This window comes from Parasteatoda tepidariorum, chromosome 8, assembly GCF_982258835.1.
Source record: "Parasteatoda tepidariorum strain Cologne lab strain chromosome 8, Ptep-v5.0, whole genome shotgun sequence".
In the NCBI taxonomy this organism is placed as follows: domain Eukaryota; kingdom Metazoa; phylum Arthropoda; class Arachnida; order Araneae; family Theridiidae; genus Parasteatoda; species Parasteatoda tepidariorum.
This window is the reverse complement of record NC_141762.1, coordinates 45,446,481-45,474,300: the sequence shown is the minus strand read 5'-3', so window position 1 is coordinate 45,474,300 and position 27,820 is coordinate 45,446,481. Positions and strand designations below refer to the sequence as shown.

General features: G+C 29.4%; 2 protein-coding genes across 2 annotated transcripts; both read right to left on the bottom strand.

The window, feature by feature from the left end:
• Window positions 1–8,207: 8,207 nt before the first annotated feature.
• LOC147806116 (uncharacterized) lies at window positions 8,208–8,795 on the bottom strand. The gene has a single exon (XM_087149542.1). It carries the CDS (start codon window positions 8,793–8,795, stop codon window positions 8,208–8,210), a length of 588 nt encoding a protein of 195 aa, XP_087005668.1.
• A 2,897-nt stretch (window positions 8,796–11,692) lies between these two features.
• On the bottom strand, window positions 11,693–12,337 carry LOC147806115 (uncharacterized). Its single transcript, XM_087149541.1, has one exon. It carries the CDS (start codon window positions 12,335–12,337, stop codon window positions 11,693–11,695), a length of 645 nt encoding a protein of 214 aa, XP_087005667.1.
• Window positions 12,338–27,820: the final 15,483 nt, after the last annotated feature.

The window sequence follows — 27,820 nt, the reverse complement described above, 5'->3', positions numbered from 1 at the left end:
GGAAGAGAAAAGGGAAGTGCGAGTCCATTTTTCAAAAATTTGCCGCTTCCTTCTGAGTTGCCATATTTTATTTTACTTTTCTCGTCTGAAGTCGTTTGACACATTGAAGTACATTTTTGAATTTCAAACTTACTACAGAAATATTGACTGAAGAAAAATTTATGAGTCTTATAAAGGAAAATTCTTTAGGATTTTACGAACGCAAATGAGATTAAGTTAGAATAATGTGTTGGTAGTAATAGCGTGCACATTTTAAGAAAAGAATGATGTAAGTACTCATCATTCATGGAATCAGAGTAAATTAATTTTTTAAATAATTATTCCTCCATTGTAGTAGTTGTAAATTATTTTGCCTCTTTTACCATTTTTATTCATAAATTGTATTGTATTTGTTTTAGAAATTCGAGAAAACGATGATTCATTAAAGTTTCCTTCATTAACGAGATAAATAATTAAGAATTATTCTTTTCATTATAAAACTGGTGTTGCTCAAAGTACCTAAAGGGTTTCCCAATTTTTACTTTTCGACTAGCATTATCCATTTTATATTGAATGCTATTTTTAAAAATAAATCTTTGCTCAATATTTCTTTTCGTTTACATTACTCTTATCATTTGGAGAAGAAAACTAAGGTAGATTAAAGGAACTTGAGATTAGAATTTCAAATTTTTCTGGGAATGTAAATTTTCAAAATTATCACTTTATAAAATTTCTTTTTGATTAAGTGATAATGAAAAGTTGAAGTTCATCAATTTTCAACAGCATATTTTCTCAAATTATGCAGATCCGGATTTCTATTTTATCTGTCAGAATTAATCGAAGTGATAGATTAGGGTTGCCCAAATGGAAATTGGATTCACTTGATAGCTTCAGAAATACAACAGTCAAGGTTGTAACAGAAAGATAAGCATATTGCACTGCTGTTTCCTAATAGATGATTAACTAGTTCGAAGGAGAAGGAGCTTGGTAAATGCAAAATTGTGCAAAAAAGGATCCACCCAGAATATAGAACAGCGCATATTAGTACGAATTTCAGTTGATGCATGCATTCACCGCCAAAGGTTTTGAAGCTTGTGGCGAATACTATCTGAGACAAACAAATAGGCTTTAAGCAAATAGGATAAGCGCTTCCAAGAAAGGAAATCTTTATACTATTCTATCCAATATTGATAAACGAGTTCTGGTGGCTCAATGGAAAGAGTGTTTGCTATCCAATGAGATGAACTGCTTCGAATCCCAGCGATGATTGGTCAATGATCGGTCACCCAACTCGCACCGACCACAGTGATGACGTAAAATATCCTCAGTGGTAGACGTATCATGGGTTAGAGTTTCCTTGCCGCCAGGCTAACCGCGTAACATTTTAATGGTTTTCCTCCCCATGTTGCGCAAATGCTGCTTAGTTCCATCAAAACGTCCTCCTCGAAGGCAAATTTCTTCCATTACTTGGTCCATGAGTTCCCTTGTCTTCTACATTGGGTTCAAAATTACAAGGCTGCGGAGTTAAACATCAGTAGTTGTAAACCAAAAATTGGATCGGCTGTTCAACGACGGTTATAAAATAAAAATATTGATGAACAATTTCAATCGATATGGGATTTGCTATGACCAAGAGCTAGCAATTTCCATAGTGACTCATGAATTTGTTGATGTTGTTGATAAATCAAATCGAAGCTCTTGTTGTGACACAGGTAAAGAAATGCTGCTGACAATTTCTACCGTGAAAACCCATATTACTTTGAGTTGTTTAAATCTGGCGTATTCTTCAGAGTTGGATTTTGTATTTAATCTTAAATGATCTGAGTCGCAATGGCTCAGGGGATAGAGCGTTCTCCTTTCAATGAGCTGAACCGGGGTTCGATCCCGGCGAAAGCTGGTCGATACGAATTCCGCATCCGGCTTGCACCGACCACAGTGCTGACGTGAAATATCCTCAGTGGTAGACGGATCATGTGGTAGAGTCCCCTTGCCGTCAGGCTAACCGTAGGAGATCCTCGTGATCTTCCTCTCCATGTAAAGCAAATGCAAGTTAAATCCATCAAAAAGTCCTCCACGAACGCAAATTTCTCTCAATACTTGATCCAGGAGTTCCCTTTTTTCTGCATTGGGTTCAAAATTACAAGGCTACGGAGTGGAACATTAGTAGTCCTAAATCCAAAAAAATTAGGTCGGCTGTTCAACGACGGTTATAAAATTAAATAAAATCTTAAATGATCCAGTTATCATTGGATTGCAACACTATCATTGTTAAACTCAATTTCCAAATTAAAATATAAAATCAAAAATTTACTTAAATTAATGAATGAACTATGAAAATAAATAGCTAGCTTCATTCTTTTTTTAATGGCAATGTTAGCATTCGAATTAGAGCATAAGTTTCTGTATAAGTAGACATAAAGTCCATTAAACAGCCATGACACAAACATCATCATTTTTTTATGAGTTTTAAGTTTAAACTATGTCAATGGTCTTTACCATCGATTTTAATATTTGAAGGCTAAAAACTATAGTAGATAATCGCTATTCCGGAATAATAGGAATTTTTGCGTGTTCTTGAATTACCGTATCAGATTATCCGAAATGCTAATTAGTAATTATTGTCTCACGCAATTTATGACTATAAAACTAAAGTCAAAGCTGTTTTTCTAGTCGTGTTATACCAAGATTCATTTGAATTTCGGAGATCATTATTTTTTAATGAGGCAAACAGATGTACATTTGATGTAGATATTTAAATCCTAGAATAGCCCGCGCTTTGGCGACTTTTTGAAATATCGCCAAGTTGACGAATTTTACTTGGATCAACGTTGTTTTTTTTAATATTAAAAAAGAAAAACAATTTAAATTATTGCAAATTTTTTAAAATATTTTTAGTAAAATAAAATAAAAAAATAATTTGTATTACAACAGCAAATATCTTCTGGAATATCTTTCGTAAACCTAGTTTGGCGAGGGGTTGGCTATTCTAGGATTCACCCGTAGATGTTTTTGTTTCCTTTCCAAAATCGTTTTCAGAAATGGAAGGCATTCGTGTTACAAATTTATCACTTTTCGATATTATATCGTCAATATTATTCACGCAATAAGCAAACACACTTGTGAGTGACGGTTTTATGATAATTTATCGTGATTTGTAACCACATGAATTAGAACTCACTCATCTAAATTGAAATCCATATTTTGCCTTAAAAAGGTAACATGCAACGAGTGGGGGTTTTTTCGTAATTGTTTTATTAATATTCCTGCAATGATTTTTTGTTCATTTATTTATTTATTTACAATGTTTGAGAAGTAGCATAGTTTCTCTATATCTGGAACTTACAGATTACAGAAGTTTAGATTACTGGGACTCAGCTATATTATTAAGAATTGATCAAATGAGAAGAAAAATCAATTTTATTTTATTTATTGCAATCATTTGGATGTGACTTGTCGTTTTGTAGAGTAAGCGTGGTGCCATCTCTCAACAAATGGTTGAACTATATTCATAGTTACTTGTTAAACTGTCGCCCTTACCGAGGAAGAAACACATAATTAATATAATTAGCTAAAAGAAGGTATTTCATGAACAAAACAGTTTTTTTTTTTCATAATTTAGTATTTTTGACTATGATAATGTAAAGTACGAGGCAGCTTTCAAGACACCGTAAAAATTATAGCAATCCATATTCTCTTTCCAATAATTTTTTATCATCCTAATTCTCTCTTCCATAAAAAATATAACATTTTCATTTTCATTACTATTATTCTGTCAACTTATTGTGCGTACTATATTAGGTTTAATCAAATATCTTCAACGAAGTTTCTTATTTTAAAAGTATAAGTAAGGGCGCTTTTTCATTACACGACACGATACCGACAAAATCGGACGACAAATGTGTGAACGACAATGTCGTTGCCGGATCGTTCAAGCAATTGTTTTTTCACTTGTCCGACATCGTTCGTCCGAGAAGTAGAAATTCTTGTTCATTCAATGTTTTGAGCTTGAGTCAGCAGTTGCTTGTGTTCTGTTGTGATTTTTTTCTGCAAACTTTAAATATGCCGGATGATAATCGTCGCTTCAAACCTCTTACTTTATTTTAGAAGAAAAAAACTAGCAGTGCAGAAACGTTTTTGGGTGCACGAAATGGTACTTACGTATTAACGCCAGCTCAGCTACAGATTTGGCGGTTTTTAGGTGCCGCCAATCTACACCTAAAATTTTTGCGACAAATCATGAAATAAAACACTCTATTTAAAATCTAAAAATTCGAGACACTTTATTTAAAATCAAAGTAGTCAATCGGATTTCGGTGGAAAATGGGCCTATATAGAGTTTTACATATATTGAAAACAGTCTCTTTTCTTTCACCAGATGTTGTCGCCATATGATAAATAAGATTCCAAATGATGTCTCGCTGTCCCTCTATGTCTTTTGTTCCTCTATTTAGCACTACCCTTTATTCTCTCAACTGTTTGTGTATCATGAACTCCTGTATCTTGATTGATAAAATGTATACAAATACTTACTTGCTAAGGTATTTGTATTTATGATAAACCTTAGCAAGTAGGAATCCTTCTATTATCTTTGCTTGATAACCTTTCAACTGTCAGAATAAATTGTGCTACCATCTAAGTCCCGCTTGCTGATTACACTATCTTTAAATTACATTTCCAAAACGCACGTTTACCAAAATAAAGTTTCAAGTCATAGGAATTGATACATTTTCGTTTTCGCTTTGGAGGTAAAATATTTCGCTACTGAAAAAATAAAATTGCATCTTGTTCTGATTTTGGCAAATCCCAAAGATGCATTTTCGTAGCACTAAAAATGGCGTCAGAAATCAGCAAACAAGGCAACAAGGAATCCAAAAGATAACTGCATGCGAAAACGCTGTGTGCGAACAACAGGATTGCTCTTTATTGGCGCCTTAGCACAACTTCTGCAACAACGTAAGTACCCACGAAATAAATGAGACAAGATATGTTGAAGATTTTTATGTGATTTTCCATAAGCTGCAAAAAGTCCCAAATAAATTTTTTAATTACGTCTGAATGACAGAAACCAAGAACAAGAGTGATGTTAATGAGGAATAATTTTTATATGGCTTTTGAGTTGGCGTCTGCTCGCTAATTTATGTCTGTAATCACTTAACATTACTTAAATTCTTTAAATGTTTTAAAGTACTAACGTTTATTTTTAATCGAATTAAAATATTAGTTTTATTCAGAATATTCTTTTTAGATGATTTTTTAAATGAGTTTTGCCAAATTTATCTTATGAAGCCGCTCTATCATGTTTAAAAAAATGTTTCAGTTGAATCAGGGAACAGATTTTTTATTATTCAATCAAGCAGAAACCAGTAGGTAGATCGAGTTCTGTTTGAAATACGAAATGGTCTTCATTTGCCTTCTTATCGAACCATTACTATTATAAAAAATATTATCTCTTCATTAAAGCATATAACGAATTTATAAAAATTTTTAATAAAACTTTTATGATTGTTTAAGTCTTTCAACCTCATTATAATGTAAAAAATGCTACATCATAAAATTAAAAATTTATAACCATGCATGAGAATACATTTTATAAAACTTTTATTTTTAAATTTTGCATTTGACATAATCAAATAAACGATTAAAATTGATTAAAAGAATAAAATAATGATATCAAAAGAGGAGATAAAACAGAAAAGATGCACAATAACAAATAAAATCGCCACGACTTGAGGAGAAACTTGCTTGCCTAACCAACATTTGATTCCGACAAACGATATCGCCTTGTCGGATACGACATAATCGTTATCGTATCGGTGAGTGAAAAAGCACTCCGTTGCTGACCATGTATTTTACTTGACTCTATGTCGTTCGCTGACAATCGGATCCGTTTTGTCGCTATCGTGTCGTGCAATGAAAAAGCGCCCTAACAATGGTAAAATGCAAATAATTTCTTTTTGAAGTTATACTTCTTATGCGACTTCCAACAAGGTTGCGTTAAACGTTTAACGCTACATTTTTATTGGCCGGGAAATCACGTGGTAGGATCCAGTTTTCCCTCATTCATTTCCATATTGTTTTGGTTCTCACTAGCATAAAAATAATAAAAGTATTGTTTTTCTACAAATATTTTTTTTCGTTTGTTTTGATACAAATATAATTTAATAGGATAGTATTTTTTATTTTCAACTTTAGTGGATAACAATTGTAAAAAATGAGTGGAAACAATCCCACGGACAATGCGACGGATTTGAGGTTATGTCAAGGTACGTCTCTTGTGAATATCAATTGATTGTTAGGTTTTCTCTTCTGAAATTACATTATGACGCATTCACATACATCATTAATACAAATACATTAATACAGGACGAGACGATGAGACAACCACAAGCACTTCCACTGGTTCAAGAGGTCGACGAGGGAAAAATGCACAATATTACCGTGATTACAGAGCACGGAAGCGAGCGGAGCAGGAAAAAGAGTCGTTGAATCGAACTAGTGATCCTTCTACAATTAACGTCGCAGGTTGCGAAGTTTAACTTCTTCCGCGCGAAGGGAATCCACGCACTATTTTTTTTTAAAGTTCTTACTCAATTTTAGCAGAAAATAAAAGTAAAGAAAAACAGTCTGATAACTTAATGACAAAACCACCATGAAATTTATTAACAAGAAAGCTATTTGTAAAGGCTTAGAACATTTAAATTACATTTTATTTGACATTTTTAAATGAGTTCAAGCTAAATAATAATTTTTTGTCACTTAGAGGACTACTAAATTTCTTAGTAATTTGTTCAAAGTTAAGGCAAACTGTTCAGTATAGAAAACTATAAAAGAAAAAAACTGAATTTCAAAATGAAAAAGTTCGGAGGTAGAAATTTTCCAGTATCATTAGATAGTATTAGACAGAACCTCCATTTAAGCTTTTTTAAAGATTGCACGATCATGCATTTTCTTTTTTTAACAATTAAGCAAGATCGAAACGTTTAAAAATTCAAAATTAAGTAGGAGCAAATACTTATAAAAAAATTAATGACTTCGACTTAAATACCACTGTTTTAAAAACAATTGTTTACATATATCTAAGACTTACGCATTATTTTCCTCTTTTTTTCGAACTTAATAGAAAAAGTAAACATTTGTCTTTTATATGTCTATAGATTATTAGATTAGATAAGATATTAAAGATTGTTTTTAAAGGTTTAAATTTAGTTCTTCTACCACGGCATAAGTTTTTGGATGTAATTAACTTTAATACGTGTAATCCAAAATACATAACACAGGAATAATTATACTTCATCTTGAAAAATAATACTTAATAAGTTTAAGTATAAAAAGTACAATAATTTTTTTTATCTAATTATGTGTTGAAGGAATTTAATATTATACTTTCACAATTTTCATAGATATGTAAGGGAAGGTTTTTTATCTTCCTACTATGTGCGATTTTGGATAAATAAAAACGAAGTAAATTGGAGACATCACAACATTTAATATACACAGTTATTTACAAGTTAATATAAAATATATAAATCCATTAATACTTTTACATCCCAATGTCTGGAACGTCAATATAGTAATTATTATTATTATTGAGTTGTCTTAGCAACGTTGTTTTTTATTTTTCATAAAACTAAATATAAATGCTAGTTATGTTATTGCTCTTGCACACCACAGCACTCCCCCCCCCCCCAGTGAGTTACTCGAACGATGAAGAATCTCATGTGTAACGTGCTGGAATGCACACTGTACGTCCAGATCTAGTCACTTGGGGTGGAATAACAAGCTTCACTCTTTTGTTTCCATTGCTTTGCTTTGTAGCAGCTTTAGAAATTGTAGACGATGAAATAGGCCCAAAATTCTTTTCAACCAGTAAAGGTGTTTCTGAAGTCTTTTCAGATTCTGTAGAATTGTCCGAAAAATAGGGCTTTATTCTATCTATAGATACATTAACTTCTTTTTGCTTCATTTTAACAGTGAAAATTTTATCGGTTCTCTTTAAAACTTTATATGGTCCATGATATGGTTGTTGCAAACTATGACGAACACTCTCAGTACGGACAAACACGTGTGAGCAAGTTTTTAAATCTTTGAATATAAATGGTTTCTGCTTCGAGTGATGACGAAATGGGACGGGTTTTAATTTTTCCATGGTGCTTTTTAAATTCTGAATGAATTCTGATTGCCCTTCAATGCTTGAATTTTCAAAAAAGTCATATGGTAGTTTTATATTTTCACCATACAAGAGTTTTGCTGGATACTTTATCAACTGTACATAACTCTGTTGGGCTAAATATACCAATAATTTTGTCTGCCATCTCTGCCATTTTATCCAAAGAATCAGAGCTAATAGATAATATAGCTTGAACCTGTTGTGGTAGCCTCTGTAGCCAAAGTGATTTTAACAAATCCTCAGAAATGGAATTTTCAGCCAAACCTTTCATTTGTCGCAACAAGTCAGATGGACGCTTATCGCCAAGATTAAGTGTAGTCAACACCTTTTTTAACCTGGCTTCTTCAGAATCTGTCAATCTACTTAACAATGCATTTTTTAAGGCGTCGTATTTTCCATTCATTGGCGGGTTTAACAAAATATCCTCAACGAAATCTAAGACATTTTCGTCTAATGAGGCAACGACAATGTTATACTTAGTTAAATCACGAGTAATATTGCCGTTAGCAAACTGTGCTTCAAGTTGTAAGAACCATAACTTAGGTTTATGTCGCCAAAAAATTGGTGGTTTAACTGCCACTTTGTTTACTTCTAAATTCACATTATCTTGAGTTGATGAATTTAAATTATCGTTTGTGCTTTCCTCCATGTTTAATTTAAAGATAATTATAAAATAATGGTGATGCACAGACCTTTCTTTTATCCAAATAAAATCTTCGCACTGTTAAACTAATCACGTCCTGAGGTCACCAGTTGTAAGGGAAGGTTTTTTATCTTCCTACTATGTGCGATTTTGGATAAATAAAAACGAAGTAAATTGGAGACATCACAACATTTAATATACACAGTTATTTACAAGTTAATATAAAATATATAAATTGCGATTGGACCGTAATTGCGATTGGACCGTAATTGAACAACACTGATCTAATAAAGGTTAAGCAACACTGATCTTGGAAACCGTTTCTAAAGTTTGCAACTAACGACGGAATACTATGTGTTGAAAAAATTATGGCATAAAGTACCGGCACTTTGGGTGCATCATCAGGAAAATCCATTTTTACTGCTAAATATTATACCATAATTTTTACAGTAATATTTATTCATTTGGAATTATTCAGTGACTTAACGGTAATTTTTATTGTAAAAACTACGGTACATTAGATTTTTTGTTCCGTAACGTGTTCTGGTAAAATGGATTCTATGGTAAAAAGAGCCAGTAACCTGAGTACCGATGCTATTTACCAGTTCTACCTGAGTGCCTGTGGTCTTTTTCAGTAACTTTAAGGTAATTATTATTGTAAAAACTGGGGTGTATCAGATTCTTTGTTCCGTAACATACTCTGGTAAAAATGAATTTTATGGTAAAAAGAACCGGCTACCTGAGTGCCGATGCGTTTTACCATAATTTGATCAAGAATTGTTTACAATGTTTGCGTCAATAATACAATGGTGTAGAAATTATTTAAGCTTCAGTTTAAATAAGTAGCACCATTTCTCTCTTAATTTTGCTCTTTAGTGCATAGGCTATTTCTGTTTTATTTCAATTTGTGTATTACCAAAATAAATTAAGCCTCATTGGCGTTAATATGAATTTGCTAATTTTTTACGATTCTCTTAAACGAAAAAATAACTTATCACCTTTACTTTTGCTTTTTGGTGCATAAATTAATTAATCCACTAATAATAATATATAAAATAATAAAAGTTTAAGGCAAAAAAAGATTTTATGGCAAAAAAAGATTTTATGGCAAAAAAATACCGAAACTAAGAGTTATGATACTATCTTCTATAGTTTGATTCGCAATTTTTGACAGTGTACTATTAGAAAACAAATTAATATCCACTTTGAATAAATTGTTAAATCGTAAAACTGTTCAGTGTTTCAAAGAAATTTTGCTCATGATTTTCATCACGTCTAGTTTATAAATTAGCTCTTATTGAATTCACAGAAGCAATTACTGCTAACGATAATTATTCAAAATACAAAAATAAACCGCCATTGTTACAGACACATAATTTAAAATTTCACTCAAAGTAAATTTCTTGAAAGACTTCAATACAAGCATGAAGGAAATTAAAATTTCAAATTCTCGATAAACTATTACAGAAATTTAATTCCTCGTTTCCTTTCATCATAATTCAAGCTAGAATATCCAAGTATGTCCAATTAGTGGAATGATTTCTAGAATTTTCTTACCCATTATCGCTTGATAAGCGATAAATATTATCATTATTGCGATATTTTCCCAGGAGTTTTCTGGATTAATCGACGCTATCTTTCACGGTGTTATACTACAAATGAGATGCATTCGCTCAAGGGATACATTTTACACGCTGAAAGTCATCAATAATTGGCGAATCGAAATGGGGTAATTGCTATGGAAGGCGCATTGGTTGCCACTTTAAAGAACGATATGATTTATTTTGTATTAACCAATGTGATTATAGGTGTTATTCTTGCCTCTAACTGCGATCTAAAGATGAAATAACTTAATGTTTTATAAATGAAACAAAGAGATTGTGATACGCATCAGTTAATAATAGACTGCCATATCTTTAAAATAAAGATAATAATGTTTATTTTAAAATTTGGCACGATAAAGATGATTTGAATGAAGAAAGAAGTGGGATTTACTACTTTTTAAATGATATTTCGCCAAACACACATGCAAATTCAGATTATGTATTTAACACACTTAACAAATATATATATATATATATATATATATATATATATATATATATATATATATATATATATATATATATATATATATATATATATATATATATATATATATATATATATATATATATATATATATATATATAAGTTCATAACGAAGAATAAAACAAAGAAAAATAATAGACATATGAAAAAGGGGCGGGAAATAATAAGTAAAAAAATAACAAACAACAATTTATTTGGAAAAAAATAAAAATAAAAAAAAATAAAAATTGAATGTTAATTAAAAAGCCGGAAAAAAAGATATAATCTTTTCTTCAGCCCACACGATTATATCCGCAAAACAGAGTGCTTTCTGATATTGTATCAATAAAGCCAAAGCTAAATATATTAATACAATAGTGTAAGGAGCACTCAAAAAATTTTGTAAACTGTTGTTTGTTATTTTTTTACTTATTATTTCCCGCCCCTTTTTCATATGTCTATTATTTTTCTTTGTTTTATTCTTCGTTATGAACTTATCTAATGAGTTCCGTTTACTTGCAGCTTAAGCGCAATAAATGAAACTTATTGTTTTTCTTAACTTTCTTCGTGTTTTCTTGTATTTGCTTATTTATTATATATATATATATATATATATATATATATATATATATATATATATATATATATATATATATATATATATATGCGGCACAAAAATGGTCACCATACTCACCAGTCTAAAACTACATGGATTTTTCCGCTTGTTCCATTTTTTCCCCCACCCAATGGCAGACAGGAAAGACAAATTTGTAGCTGAGAACAATACAAAGAAAGAACAAAAAACGGAAACTAGAGCTACAAAAAGAAAGAGTCTATAGGTCTTTAATAATGTATCTCGCCGGCCGAAAGCGTTCGCACAAGGGCCCAGGAGGAAGTGCAGGGCAACATCTCAGATGGTTAGCGTCCATTTCTTCTTGCAGGTTACATAATGGGCAAAAGGGGATTGAAAATATTTTGATTCTGTACAGTTGTTTTGATAAACAGTCATGGCCAGTGGCAAGGCGAAAAAGGGACACAGATTTTTCTCTTGGCCATGACGGAATATCTTTAATTCCTTCCAGCCAGTTCTTATCTTTATTTGCTTCTTGGAGTTTTGCCTCAAATGTTGTTCGAAAAGAGATTTTCATTAGCCTTTTTGCGGTGTAGAAAGGAACTGGCTTAAGAGATATTTGTAGAATCTTGGCGGCATTTTTGGCCAAGAAATCTGCCGTTTCGCTACCTTGAAGTCCACAGTGCGCTGGTACCCATTGCACGGCGACATTTCTGTTGTGTTGGTCAAGCCTGTGAAGGGCTTGACGACAATTTAAAATGTCGGCAGATGCGGGGGTTTCGGAGGAAGCAATAGCTTGGAGTACGGCTTTGGAGTCAGAGAAGATGACTACGTTATTGAATTTCTCAAGGTGATTTAGAAGTTGTTTGTTCCATCTTGAAGAGAACGTTTTTGTGCTCAACCTCATAAGAGTTTTACATTCCTAAAAATCTCTAAACAGAGAATGAGACAAAATAAAAGTCCATGAGCAGATATTTGATACGTTTAAATCTCTGCATTATGCTGCACTGCGAGAAAAAGTATGTTCAAAACTATCGAAAATATGGTGACATTTACCGTCTTTCTGGCTTTATGGTAACACAAAAAACTCGGTACTTTTTACCGATGCGATATGGTAAAAGATGTAGAAAAAAGAACAATAAAACATGGTTTTATATTGCATGCGATGAAAGTTGGTAACTTTATCATAATACCTTAGAGCAGAGGTCGCCAAAGTGGTCTATATAGACCCCCAGGGGTCTATTTAACAAAAGCGGGGGTCGATCTGAGACAGGGGGGCGAATGGGGGTCGATCCGAATCGGAAGGGTCGATTGTGGGTCGAAAAAAAAAAGTTCTCAATACGCAAATCAAACATACCTAATTAAGTATGTAAAATTTGTGAATTTTTTTTATAATTGACTCAATATCAGTTTCTTTATAAAACATAAATTAATAAACGTATATTTATTGGGGTGAAACAAGTATTTACGTACCACCGCGCAGTGGCACGAACTCAGCGTAGTCATGCATATGTGCGCTTGTCCAAATGTCACGTGTGACGAGCATCGACGTTATAAATGCAAATATCATACGCAGTTTCAGCTATCTTTGCAAACTTTGTTGAATATTTGCAGTGTCATTATTAAAACTTTTATAGATTTGGATAATTAGTTATTGTTTCGATAAAACCATTCGTTTGGTTCAGATATCAATTTTAATTATCAATGCACAAAAAAGAAGGTAAGCATTAATAATAAAGTACAGCCCGCGACAAAACTATAGCACACTTTGTATTTTTTTACGAAAATTACAAAATTGACCAATTTTGACGAAAATTAAAATTGACCAATTTTGAACCCAATATAGCGAACCTTGCAAAAAAACACCAGGCACACCCATCTCATTGATCAAGAAGCAGTAAATCTTTAGTTACTTTACTTATTATATCTACTTATGCATAATTACTTATTATTTAATAATAAGGTATTTAAATTTCAATATTAATATTTTTTCATAAAACTATTGTTACACAATGTACTATTACTTTAATAAATGCTTAAAATCATAAAATAAATGTACAAACACAGTATCTAATAGAGTTTTATTTTAATTAGCAGAAAATTACTTTTGTGGGGGTCGATGGAGATTTCGAAAAATTATATAGGGGTCGATGATGAAAAAAGTTTGGCGACCCCTGCCTTAGAGCATGGCATAAAAATCAGTTGTTTGGTTAAATTTACTTTTCAGTTTTTCTTTTTTTTTCTTTTAAATGTGTGGAACTACATAATGATTACCAGAATTTCTGATAAAGTGCTACCAAATGAATGGTTTAAACTCCGTATATTTTAATACCATTACTAGAATTTATTATTATTATTATTATTTATTTTTTTACTGGAAATGTCATTGCTATGCAAAACGGTGATTTTGCCAGAATTTCTTTCGCCGTGTAAATTCGATCATTTTGAAAATATGTAAAAGCGTAATAGTTAGTGGTGCTTTGGTGAGTATTTGAGTATTCGGTTGTTATGTATCAACAATAATTACAACAATGAGAATAAATGTGTACAAGTCAATACTCGTCACCCTGTACATTGTTACGAATTTCGTTTCATCGGTGACTCTTTCATCTTCGAGTAGATAGAAAAAGCAAGTACTTTTATCTTCTATATTTTAAGCAAATATAGTTTCATTATTGAAGTATGTGTTTTGTAAAAATACAGTGAAATCTTTCCACATAAAACAGTTAAACAGTGCATTTATTTTATTTTTTCTGAACACACTCTTGCAAGGTTACTCAGAATTTTTCAATACATTATATACTGTAACTGATTTATCAATCCACTCTAAAAAATTTTAAATATAATTATCAAAAACAGAAGTTTTTTCTTTTCCGTCTATTAGGCTCTTCACGGGCTGAATTATCTTATACTGAGATCTATTTTCATTAACTTTTTCTTTTTTTTTTTTTCATTTGGACATTTTTAATATACAAGGGAGTATAAGGATGTACATAACATTTCATAAATCAATGTTTATTATATAAAAAAAATTAATATGATAAAATTCGTAACCAAAAAAACGGTTATTTTTGCACTTATTTTTCTTAAGAATTTTTAGGAAATTTTTTTCAGTTGTTTTTTTTTTTTTTTATTATTATTTCTCAGTTTACTAAAACCATTGTGAATTAAAAAATAATTAAACTAATGAAAGTTTAAAAAATTACCTAACTGTCGCTAGAAAAATCTTCATCAAAAAAGATAAAATCGTGCGTCTTCATTACAAAAAGTAAAATGGTATATCTTCATTTTAAATAAAATGAAATAGATAATCTTGATGAAAAAGAAAGTAAAATTATAAAGTTTAATATTTCATTTAAGGCAGGATGATTTTGAAACTATGTTACGCTAAAAAATTTCCTATTCTGGTTTTTTTCAAAAAATCATTTCAGCGGAGGCATTAAAAATTTATACTAAGAATTATTTTTCCTGATAAAAATCATGTTAAACCAGCCTAACAAACCCTTTGATGCTGGTAAAGAAGTCGAGTTTTCTGAAAGCTTTAATTTTTTTCACTCTGTCTGTAAAACCGTTTCCCTGTTATAAACGTTTAAATGCAGGAAAAATAAACAGAACAAGACTTCTCATTTTTGTGTTTTTGGAGGTAATCTTAAAAATTTTCGTTTTTGATTTTAAAAAAATTTTTGTTCACTAGTTAAAAAACACTTTTATTGTAAAATAAAATGCTTTTAAACTCAGGCAACAAAAAAATTATGTCTTCTGAGTATTTTTTTTAAAACAATACTGCAAAAATCTGGGATGGTGATTTCTCAATAGATGAAATATAGATTTATTTTTAAAACAATATTCTAAATTAAAAAGATTTTTTCAATTTGCTTCTTTTTCATTATAGGTATTCCAAAGTCATGAAGACAATGGAATCAATTGATAGAATATAGATTTATTTTTAAAGAAATATTCGAAATTAAAAAGAATTTTTTAATTTGCTTCTTTTTCATTAGGGGAGAGTGGGGTCAATTGTAACAGGGTACGATTGTAACAGAGCAAAAATTTCGAGTGTCGGGTTCTAGATTTGGTTCCTAGGTGGCGCACAAGGTGTATTTAATAAATCTACATGTACACCCCTGATGGCAACCATTTTTATGTACTTTTGAAAGAGTTACATCACAAAAGATATTTTCACGCCACGCAAGTACTTTTTTTGGTATTAGAATATTATATTGTAACAAATTAGTTTTGTTTAAACAAATAAAAATTAGTAACCGAATATGTAAGTGGACACCTTAATTAACATTTCAATAAAAAAAAAGATTAGTTTTGCCAATTAACTAGCATTGTTTTTAACAAATGAAGCTGAAATGGCGTCTTGGGAACAATTGTAACAATAAGTAAAGGGACGATTGTAACAGCTGAAAATAAATAATCTTATGTTTACAAACCATTACTTAACCCTTTAAGAACCACCAATAGTTTCCTATATCATTTATATTATGTTGCATGTGCATTATTTTATTTGTCATTTTTCACAGCATAAATTAAAATTTTTAACCCCTTAAAGTTAAAAGTTTAACCCTTTAGGTCTCTGCTCATTATTATTTTTATTCCTAAAATATCACTACTATTTTGATCAATAAAAAAATATATCACAACTATGATAATATGTATAATTAACTATGTTTTAGTTGAATTTATGAACTGTTACAATTGACCCCGTAAGTGGGGACAATTGTAACAAGTGCACGACTGTCAAAAATTGTTAATAACTAATATAATAACATTTAAAATAAGGTATTTGTTTTTTTTTCTGTTAGAGGATAGTCTACTTTACTCGTCTGTCAATTAATACTAATAATATATTGGATATTTTGTTAGTTAAAAATAGTTAAGTAAAAAATGTTACAATTGACCCCACTCTCCCCTATAGATATTCTGAAGTCATGAAGACAATGTTATAAAAATAAATAAGCGTTTCAGAGCAAGTGTTTAAAATCTATGCTTAAAATTTTCATTTAAAGGAAACTATTGGCTTGTATTAACCCTATTAAACAAACCTAACCATGCGAACCCTAGGATACTAGTAAGTAATGAAGACAATGGAATCGTTTTCAAAAAGATAATCGAATTTAGAATCCTTATTCGAGCATATATTTATCAAAGATAACATGAGACACGGTGATTTGATTGATTAAATTTAGATGGTATTGATTAAATTTAAATTTATTTTCAAAATAATTATTTTAATTAAAAAAGGAAACTATTTTTTAATTTACTTTATTTGAAACCTTATAGATATTCCAATAATCATGAGAAAATTGGAATCGTTTTCAAAAAGATAATAGAATCATTATTCGAGCGGATATTTAGCAAAAAGAAAATGATGGAACGAGTATTAAAAGATAATACGATCAAAATCCTATCATAAAGATAATGACGCAAGTAATAAAAATAAGACAATCAATATTTGGTATAGAATCAATATACCAGAAACTCTTAGAAATTGTCTTTTTCCAATATTGAAAAAAAAAATACTATAAAATACAACAAAAATTAACAAATTGTATGGCATCATTTGTTCAGTATTAGCCAAAATCTTTTCGAAGAAATTAATATTGATGTAGACTACAAGCACTGCTATTTAAAAAGACAATTTTTAGTACGAATTTGATATTCGCTGATCTTCATTATAAAGAAGACATTATTAATTTTTCTAATGTTTATCTTAAACATTCTTTTCTGAGACTTCTCCAATTCTTTTCAGTAATATTAAGTAGTTGTTGGACATTATAGTTCTTCAGAATATATTAAATAAAGAGTGTGCTTAAAAAGACGTGTTTAATTTTAAAATGGAGTTTCTTATTATCTAAATATATTGATCCTCATTAAAAACTAATTATTTTAATGCATTCCTTTTTTATAAAACGCGTATCAATTCTGACAAATTTAATTTCTTGCTAAATTTATGCATAAAAGTATTCCTGGTACATCTTTTTGAACATTAAAAAAGTTGAAACATTAAATCCTTCAAAATGGATTTTATTAAATTTGATATAAAAACAGAAATGTGTTCATCAAAATTTATCGTAGGCTGAAATTGATATTTAAAGCTGTTGAAATAATTTTAGCAAAGATTTTTTATAGTTCCTGAGAGAGCTTTGAAATTAATTTTATTATTATGCATAAAAACAATACAATGCAATGTAAATAAATAACATCTATTTATTATTAAAATTTACTCTTAGTTTTATTAATATATAGTAATTATATCTTAAATGAGAATGATATAGAGAAAAGACATGTAATATGAGATAGTTCCCTAATGTTTGACATCAAAATTGAGACTGAGGAAGATGAATTAAAACCATCAAAAATACATGTGGAGGCTATGTGAAAATGACAGTGAGGAAACATTCTTCAGGCATAGATAGCGCTTGAAAAAATTTCTTTTGTTGAGTAATTTATGTAAAATGAAAACCACAAGGAAAGAACGGTTTACGTCTATAAAATAGATTCTGAGAAAAAACTGTACGTGGGCGGATATAAGGGTTTATCTCCACCATGGCCCATTTTCACTGTGTAATAACTCTCGGAGTAACTTAATGAGTTTTCACGTTATTTATTTGTAAAAACTTAGTAATCCTCAACATGCAACAGATGGAGATCCAATCATTATTTTTGTGAAAAGTATTTATAACAGTTCATTCCCCTTGGTCTTCCAATATGATTGATTAAATATTTAATAGATTCTTTTTTGTCATAATATTTTTAAATAACTATATTCGGAATTAAATTTAAATAAAGTAGGGTAAACCGACCAGTGAAGGAACACTACCCAGTGAAGGAACATTTCATATATGGGTCATTCTCACAAAAACAGTCATTTTCATGTCCCCAGTATATTTTATGTTTATTTTACAGCTTACGAAAAAAAAAATTCAGGGAAAGTTTCCTTCGGAATGCAAGCTAACAAAAGAATAAAAATAAAATTATCAATTTTTATTTTTTATTTATTTTAGGTAATTAAAATATACCAATATGTCATTCCCTCACTTGTCCCCACTGCTGATTTAAAAAAACAATAAAATTGTTTCTGAAATAAATTTTTTTTTTTTTACAAATTCATGTTTTTTATTTCAGAATACTGAAATATAGAATTCAGAAAATCAATTTCATATTTAATCTCTGATAAAAATATTAACACAGCACTATTTTAAACTTTGTCCCCAGTGTTTCGCGTCATTCCCTCACAACAATGTTCTTATCACCTGCAATCTTCTTAGAATAAAAATATTTTAATAAAAACTTCAGAAATTAACAACTGGCATCATAGAACAAAATTGCAGTATGTTTTCATCTTCAACTTAAAGAAGCTTTGCTGTGGAATAAATTTGAATGAATCAAACCAGGTAAAATTTTTTACATTTGTCATTCCCTCATGTCATTTTTTAGAGTAAAATAAAATACAACTTCATCGAGAAAGTGGATAATTATATGTTGCTTTCTTGTATGAATATAATTGTATGTGATTGACTTCAGAAATTAATTAGGCCTAACTGTGATTTTTAAATTTTATTGAATTCGTCATTCCCTCGCTAGTGTATAAAGTGAGGGAATGACGCTGAAGTGAGGGAATGATTCAAGATGAGTATATTATCAAATTTTTTTTTGTTCAATCGTGTCAGCCAATTTTATTTCCCAAACCAGTAAAAACTATTAAATATATAAGACTGAATCATAATAAATATTAGATATACTTAGTATGTTATCATTTTCAAACTTTAAGTAGATGTAACTTAGATAAAAACATGTATTAAAATAAAATATCATTCCCTCACTATTAGTGTCATTCCCTCACTTTTCAAATAGGGAAAATAATTAATTTACTTATTAATTAATTTGAAAAATAAATTAAAAAATTAATAATGTAATTTATTAAATTAATTAATTTATTTATTAAATTAATTAATTAACTATTAATTATTATAAATTAATTAAATATAAATTAATTATCAAAAAAATTAATTAATTTAAATATTAAGTATAATTTATAGGATATATACTTTCCTTATAATGTCATTACATATTTCTATTAATATAAAAAGTTTCAGAGCTTTTTATTCACTTTACTTTTTTGGGATTTTATGAACTGAAAAATGACAGTTTTCGTGAGAATGACCCATATATTGATTGAAAATAAGAATTTGAAAGTGTTTTTTTTGGATTGATTGGTAACAATAGCTTACTGCCAAACAATAGGAAGTCATCTAGCAATGTTTTGGATTACCTGGTCAAATAGACTTCTCTGGAAAAATTTTTGAATCTGTTATTATCTCTGCAACACCTTGTTTCATTGAAAAAATTATAAGGCGATTGTTTGTATTTATATGTTTGAAGTGGAATTAATTGCATGTAGTAGTCTTATTTTTCTCACTGTGAAAAAGAGAATTCAAAATATAGTTATTGAAGTTACGTTTTATTTTTTTAAAGCACCATAACATAATCAAGTACTGAGATAAGGGGGTATTTATTCACTGGATCACCAAACGATGAAAAACCAGTGAAGGAACAAGTGTTCCTTTACTGGGTTTTTCTCCCAGTTAATGAAAATAGAAGAAATTTTTTAATTTTCTTGTACTTTTAGTCATATTATACATTAAAATTCTGTTTAAGGGGGTAGGTGCACGTAAATCGACTAAAAAATGCATTTTTCTTTTTTTTTTGCAGGTTCTTAAAATACAGTTCTTTCTTTAAAATATGGCGTTTAAATTTTTATTCTATCCAAATTAGAAGTATTTTTAAAAAATTTTTACAAATAGTAAACAAGCTTTCAAACCGAAACTGCCACGCCCACCCAAACCGAAACTAAATCTTGGATTCTTGTCATTTCCTTGAAAATAAGTTTAGGCCTGCTTCAAACTCAAATAGAATTAAATTTATTATTTTATTTTGTTTGGCAACAACAATTATGAAAAGAATTGAGGTGAAATGAGTTTATTGATCGATTGATTGCTTCTTTTCACGAGGTTCAAAATTTTGTTGTTTTCTGAAATTTGCTTCTTCGAACTGCAATTTTTTCAGATTATTTTCGTATTAATTTGAATTTTTTGCATTCATATTTATATTATTTATTAACTATTTAGTTATAAATATGCCGCGAAGCGGTAAGCGGTCAACGAGTGCTTAAAAAAAGGAAAGCGTTTGGTATTCATTGCAAAACAGCGTGTTCATCTACAAGCATTGAGTTGAATGAATCGGCGTCAAAAATCAAACTGGATAAACATGTAAATGATTATGAATCATTTCGGAATAATAATAATGCAAATGAAATAGTTAATTAAAATTTATTATCTAATTGTTTGAATAATTCTGTGTTATGCTCAACTTGCAAAAACAAAAGCATAAAACTAAAGTTTTCCAGGCAAGTTCAAGGACTTGCATCTGAGCATGTCTTTGAATTTTTTAAAATTCTAATAAAAACTTCAAATTGAAAAGTATCTGGTTAAAATGTTAGAAATATTGCATGAAATAATTATAAAAAAATATAAAAAGTTAAATAGGTTTTTGTGAAGATGTATCAAAGTGAAGTTATATCTTACTTACACTTGAACCGTAACGACTGCCTGTAATGTGTTCATTTAAGACCAGATAATTGAATTTTTTAAAAAAACTGGAAAAGATAGAGTTTTCAAAAACCAGATATATATTATTCAAAGCACATTCTTGCTGATAAATCTTAAAATCTAATATAAATTGATGTCAGGAGTTAAATATTAATACTTTTTTTACTAAATGTTGTTTTTTTCAAAACCATGATTTTTAACATAAAATGTACCTTTTCTCAAAAACTACTCATCCTAATGTGATTAAATTTTACACACTGTTTCTCCATGTATATATAAACATTTTAACCAAGGGAATTTTGATTATATACATTAACTTATATTTTATGGTTGCATGTGCAGTAAAATTTTCAAAATTTTTATGAAAATCCTGTATGAATGTGGATTTCATTTTTTTTAAAAATAATGAAAACTCCAAATTGCAAAAGCTCTGGTAAAAGTGAGTAGAAGAATGCATATAATGAATTAAAAAAATTATTTAAGAATGTTCAATAGTTTTTTAAAAAAGGTACATCAAAATTGGGTAATTTTAACATTATCGAGATAGGATTTCTTCTGCGTGCACCTACCCCCTTAAAAGACAAAGAACAGCTTCTAACCAGTGAAGGAACAGGCATGTTCCTTCACTGGATCACCAAACGATGAAAAACCAGTGAAGGAATAAGTGTTTCTTTACTGGGTTCATTTCCCAGTTGATGAAGATAAAAGAAATTTTTTAATTTTCTTGTACTTTTAGTCATATTATACATCAAAATTCTGTTTAAAAGACAAAAAACAACTTCTAACCAGTGAAGAAACAGGCATTGTCTTTCACTGGGAATACTTCCAGTGAATGAACAGTAATGTGTGAAATATGATTTTACATGACTCTAGGATAAGTAATTCTGCTATATAGAGGACAACCGAAATTTTGTTAAAAATTGTATGAATAATTCCTGAAATAATTTCAGTTTAAAATGTTAATTTAATAGCTTAATTTATGAAAAAATTATAATTTATATTTATTAATGGGGTGTGTAGTTACATCAAATGTTAGGCAACTTAATAAACTATGTTTACAAATCGAAAACTAATTAAATATAATCATAAAAATTTGAATAGAACATTTTTTCGCTGGCTTTTGCACCAAGAACTCCTAATAAGCTATCATTATAGGATAGCAACGGGATTATATAATTTATAAAAACTACTTTGCAATGTTAGAATTTAGAAGCAAGCTCCTCAACAAAAAGCAGAGTTAAACAGAAACGATACTCAATTTCTTCAGAAGCTTGAGAGGAAAATCCCTCAAGATATGTTTTAATTTTAACGCATGTAAATTTTTAACGCAGCATTGACTGAAGAGTCTAATATCGAAAATATCCAAGAGCCTGTACTTTTTTCAATATGGAAGAAGTACTTATTAAAAGAAGACCACTTGGTTAAGTCAAACTTAGGAACTGAAGCTAGTATTGATAATGAATGCATCTTAGATATCAAGTTTGAAATGAGTCCTCATGCTGATTCTCTCTTAGTTGAAAAAAGAAATGATTCTATAAGTAAAATCAGTACTTCTAAAGATCCTCTAGATATAAGTCAACAGGAGACGGATTTGCCTCAAACTTCAAGACACCTTTCCCCCGTCTATTTTCGAGAAAGGCTTTCTAGAAATGTTGCTGAAAAATCAGAAGAAGTTTGGAAGAACCATTCACATTGGCCAAATATTGATGATAAAAAGAAAGGTCAAATAAGAAGAAAAATGAATAAATTACCTAACTTCAGAGAAATGGCAAAAATTTCAAGAGGCTGAAAGATCTAAAAAAAAGTTAAAACAAGAGAACATGGAAAAGAAAAAGAAAGAAAAAATACTTAAAAAAGACAAAAAGCTTCAAGAAATAAGAGGAAAAAGAGTAAACAAAAAGGTGATAAAATAATAATGATAATAAACAGCATCGGATGACACAGTGATTTAGATTTGACTGTCAAATTATAAGAAAGAATGATTTTTTTCATTTATTTTGTATTTAACATCACTTTAATTTCTAGTTCATGATTACAGAAAAAAGTTAGCATTTTACAAGTACTTGTATGTTATAATTTCACAAATAGTCTTGTTTTTATGCATTTGTATGGCTAAAAAATTCATAAAGAGCATTAAAAAATAACCAAAATTAAGTGTTCCTTTACTGGGCAATTTTGTGTTCCTTCACTGGTAAGAGCTGTTCCTTCACTGGTAAGAGCTGTTCCTTCACTGGGTCTTCTTACTACTTGTTATTTGAACCTCCAAAACTTCAAAACAATATTATGTAAGTTCTCTACAATTTTTTTGCATAGTTTGCAATTAGTAACAAATATGTTGACACTGTCATTTAACTGAAATTACGAATTTTGAAATTAATATGATTTTTTAAAAGGCAAGCGAAGCTTAAGTGTTCCTTCACTGGTTAGTTTACCCTAATCATTTCACACAATTTTTAAACTTTTTCAACACCAAATTTGGATGGATATTTCACTACCGTTTTTATAGTAAAGCTTGCATTTCCAAAACAAAATATTTTTCCGAAAAAAAGATGTTATTTTCAGAAAAAAAATAATTTTTAAATTTAAATTCATAATTTATCAAAAACATTCCAAAACTTTAAAGTTAATTAAATATAAATTAGCGTCTCTACTAATCGTTTAGCATAGTATTATCTTCCTAGTGAGTGAAAATCAGATGATTAAATCAGCTGTTAATATGCTTATTTTTAATTTTGCGAACTGCAAATCTTCTGGTATGCTTTAATCGTAATATTTGTAATAAGAAAAAGTAGTTGATAACTGTTTTTACTTAAGAGAATCACAAATTATTAGAGTTTATTGAGTTTATTTTATCAATAGTAATTTTTTAAACTGTGAAAATTAAAGGAGTGGCAGCAGTTTTAAAAATGTTCAAGGCCCAGGAGTAACCGCATTTTTTGATGCCTAATATAGGACAAAATTTCTTAGTATGATAGACACTGTTTTTAAATTTAAGATTCGAACATAACATTTATTATGATATTTATTATTATTATATCAAATCTGAACGTAAATGGAGTAAATCATTTAAAATTAGTCTTATTTGCAAAGCTCAAAAGCATCACAGTGTTATTTCAAAAAGTACAAAACTTAACAAACATGTCAAATACAGAAAAGGTTTACTGATATGGAATAGTATCAAGATTGTATCATGACATATTTAATAAGTATCTTCTAATTATTATAATCTTGGACTAAAGTTATTTCTAAACTATATTATGTGAAAAAAGAGTATTTAAAACGTAAGAAATTTATTCATTCTCATTTCGTTAAAAATAGACATTTCAACGACTAACTTCATAACATCATTCATCATAACTTAATTCAATTTTTTCAGACATTATTGGCGCTCGCGCTGAAGTCAACAAAAGGCTTTTGTTTGTTTGTTTTATTGATTTCATCACTAATCGCTATAGAGGGAGAATAGTGGTGGCTCAGGGGATATAGCATTTGCCTTCCAATCAGGCGAACTGTGTTTGAATCCCAGCGATAGCATGGTCTATACGAATTCCGCACCCGGCTCTCACCGACCGCAGTGCTGACGTAAAATATCCTCAGTGGCAGACAAACCATGGGTTTGAGTCTCCTTGCCGTCAGGCTAAGCATGGGAGGCTTTCGTGATTTTCCCACCCATGTGATGCAATTGCGAGTTAGTTCCAACAAAAATTCCACCACGAAGGCAAATTTCTCCCAATACTTGATCCAGGAGTTACCTTGTCCTCTAGATTGAGTTCAAAACTCCAAGGCTGAGAAAGTTAAATATTAAATAACATAAACCCGAAATTAGGTCAGCTGTTCAATAATGGTTATAAAATAAAATAGGAGTTTAGTATATTAGGGCACTACCACAGATTAGGCATATTTCATGAAATTATGCTTCTGGTGAGGAAATAAACTGTAGTTATATCAATTATTGGAGCTTTTACTTAGTATTCCCATAAGAATTACATAAACTCAACGTTTAATGTAAAGCTTAAAGTAATAATATCTCTTATTCCTTCTTTTTTTGCAGGTGCTCTAAGTTTCATCATAATTTAACAAATTTTATTATAAGTTAATTTTGTACTTGTATCGATATGTTTTATTGCAAAAAACATTTCACATTTTCCTTCTGCTACTTATAATTTTTTAAATTATATATGAAATAAAAATTGCATGGCATTTATATTATAATAATATTAAAATTAAAATTCGATAAAGTTTCTTTTCTGTCTTGCTTCAAATAGCCTAAAAAATGAAACATATTTAACAATAAATTCTGAAAATAGTTATAATCGATTAATCAATACGTTGTTTAAAATCAATTACAATTTCGCGTAAGAAAAATAGTTTTGTGTAAGCTTTGCCATTCAAAAAGATTAATTATAAAAATGCAGAATGATTACATTCTGGTCTTTATTGTTCAGCATATTTTGAAAAATTTAGAATTAGTTGTCATTTTTCTGCAAGTCCGCATATGGCATATGTGACTTATTTTATCTTATCGTAAGCTTTCCCGACAAATTTATATATTTTTTGGCGAATGTTTCATATCTAATAGTGCTCATATTTTAAATATATACTTGTACTACAACTGTTCAATTGAGCATTGAAATTTAATATTTTATAGCTTTAGCATATATTTGTTTCCAATTATTAATCAAATATTTTGCTTGAGTTTCTATATATTCTTGTTATTATTACTAGAATATTTTTAGAAATTAAATATTTATTGCATCATCAGAAAAAACTATTTTACGATCAAAGAGTTATTTTAGAATAAAAAAATGCATTTTAAAACAAATAGTAATGTTTCAAGCATCAGAAGTTCTTTGACAAACAAGCTTCAAAGTTTTAAAATTTTTTACGTGTTACTTTACGTGTGTGGATTCCAATGCTTTAAACCATCATGGTCATCAAAATTGCTGAATGTCACACGCATATTCATAGCGATTTTATTTCAGTTTGTTCTGTTTTACACAATAATGCAAAATGTAGGACAATTGTTTTCCTTTAACTTCAATTTTCAAAACAAAAAGGCTATACTTTCTCGAATCCTTTGGCGAATCAGTGTTTGGGGAAGTTGGTTATCTCTGTATTTGAAAAAAAAATATCTCTTGAATTTACTTGTTAAGTATCAAGTAATTAATGTAAATAACGAACAAAAATATATTAAACTTACGAACATTGTGATTATATTATATTTAGCATTTTATCTAGTAATGGCTTCGTCAACTATTAATACAGTATTAAACTGGGAAAGCTTTCATAAGTGGATATTTTCTGAGATAATATTTATTAAAAACATGCAAATAAATTTTTCGGTTAAAACGTCTTGCGTAATAATTTATTCCTTAATAAATTTGCTCCCGGCTATGGTACTTTCTTTGCTTACCATATTTTACTCCACATGGTGCATAGAACTTGCAAGATTAATAAAAGGATGCAACTCATCTTTGGCACATAATTCTACTAATTATTTTATTAAGCATTATGACCGTGTTCACGACTTGGCAATGTCATCGGAAACTGCCCTATCTAGCACTGCTTTTTTCCTCTCCTGTTCACATTTTATTGAAGTTTCTCAAGTTTTTGCTAATGTGCTGGGGTTTTGGTCGCAAGTTTTTGGTGACTTTGCACTTCAGGCAAAATCGATGACATTACTTTTCATATACCCGATTGCATCTATTATTAGTTTCTTTGCAATTGCATATATAGCTGGAATAGTTGTAAAAGAAGATGAAATTTTAAGGAAAAAGGTTAAAAGAATAATTTATTTCTTCAAATCATCTCCAACTACTAGAAAAAAGGGAAAGAAATTAGCAGAATTTATGGATTCCAAGGATAAAATTATGCTTACTGGAGGAAGCATGTTTAAATTCACTACAAACTTTATTTTCACCTCTGTTGGTATCTTAAGCACTTATAACCTTTTAATTTTGCAAATAAACATTGATGAAAAGAATTAGTAATCAGAAACCTGAGAAAAAAAGATGATCAAAACTACCAAAAAATGACAAAATTTTACGTACTTCTGGCTCTATGGAAACACCAAAAAAAAAATAATAACAATGAAATATGGTTTATATGTTATAAAATTTATTCCGTTAAATTTACTTTTCAGTTTTGTATTTTTTGCTAAATGTATAGTAATCAGAACTATGATTTTGAAAAACAGAAATTCTGATAAATCGTTTCCATATAAATGGAAGAATTACGAAATGAATTATTTTATTAACCAGAATTATGGTTTCTTACCAGAACTGTCATTATCGTGCAGAACGGTAATTTCACCTGAATTTCTTTTTTCGTGTTAGGAATTAAAATTCGGAATCAATGAATTCTGTACAAATCAGATAAAATTCTATAATGGAGTTATAATCTGTATATCATATTTTACATATTTTATGACAAAACTGAACCTAATGAACTAGAAACTGAATGATAATAAAGAAACAATTTAACACTTAGTTAACTCTTAGTTTTACAATTCTTTAAGAATCAGATTTAAGTTAACATTTGAACGTTATTCAAAATGTTAGGAATGACTTTTTTACTCATTTACTAAATCATATTGTTTTAAAATACATATTAAGGAATTGTTTGTTAATCTGTTGTAAATATATTATTTGCTATAATTGCATTTCTTAACTATTTGTTAATTATGATTTTGTAACCTGAAGATTTGTTTATTTTAATTTATTGTTAAATGATTTGTTAATTATATGTTTTGTAAAATATAATTGAGTTCTCAG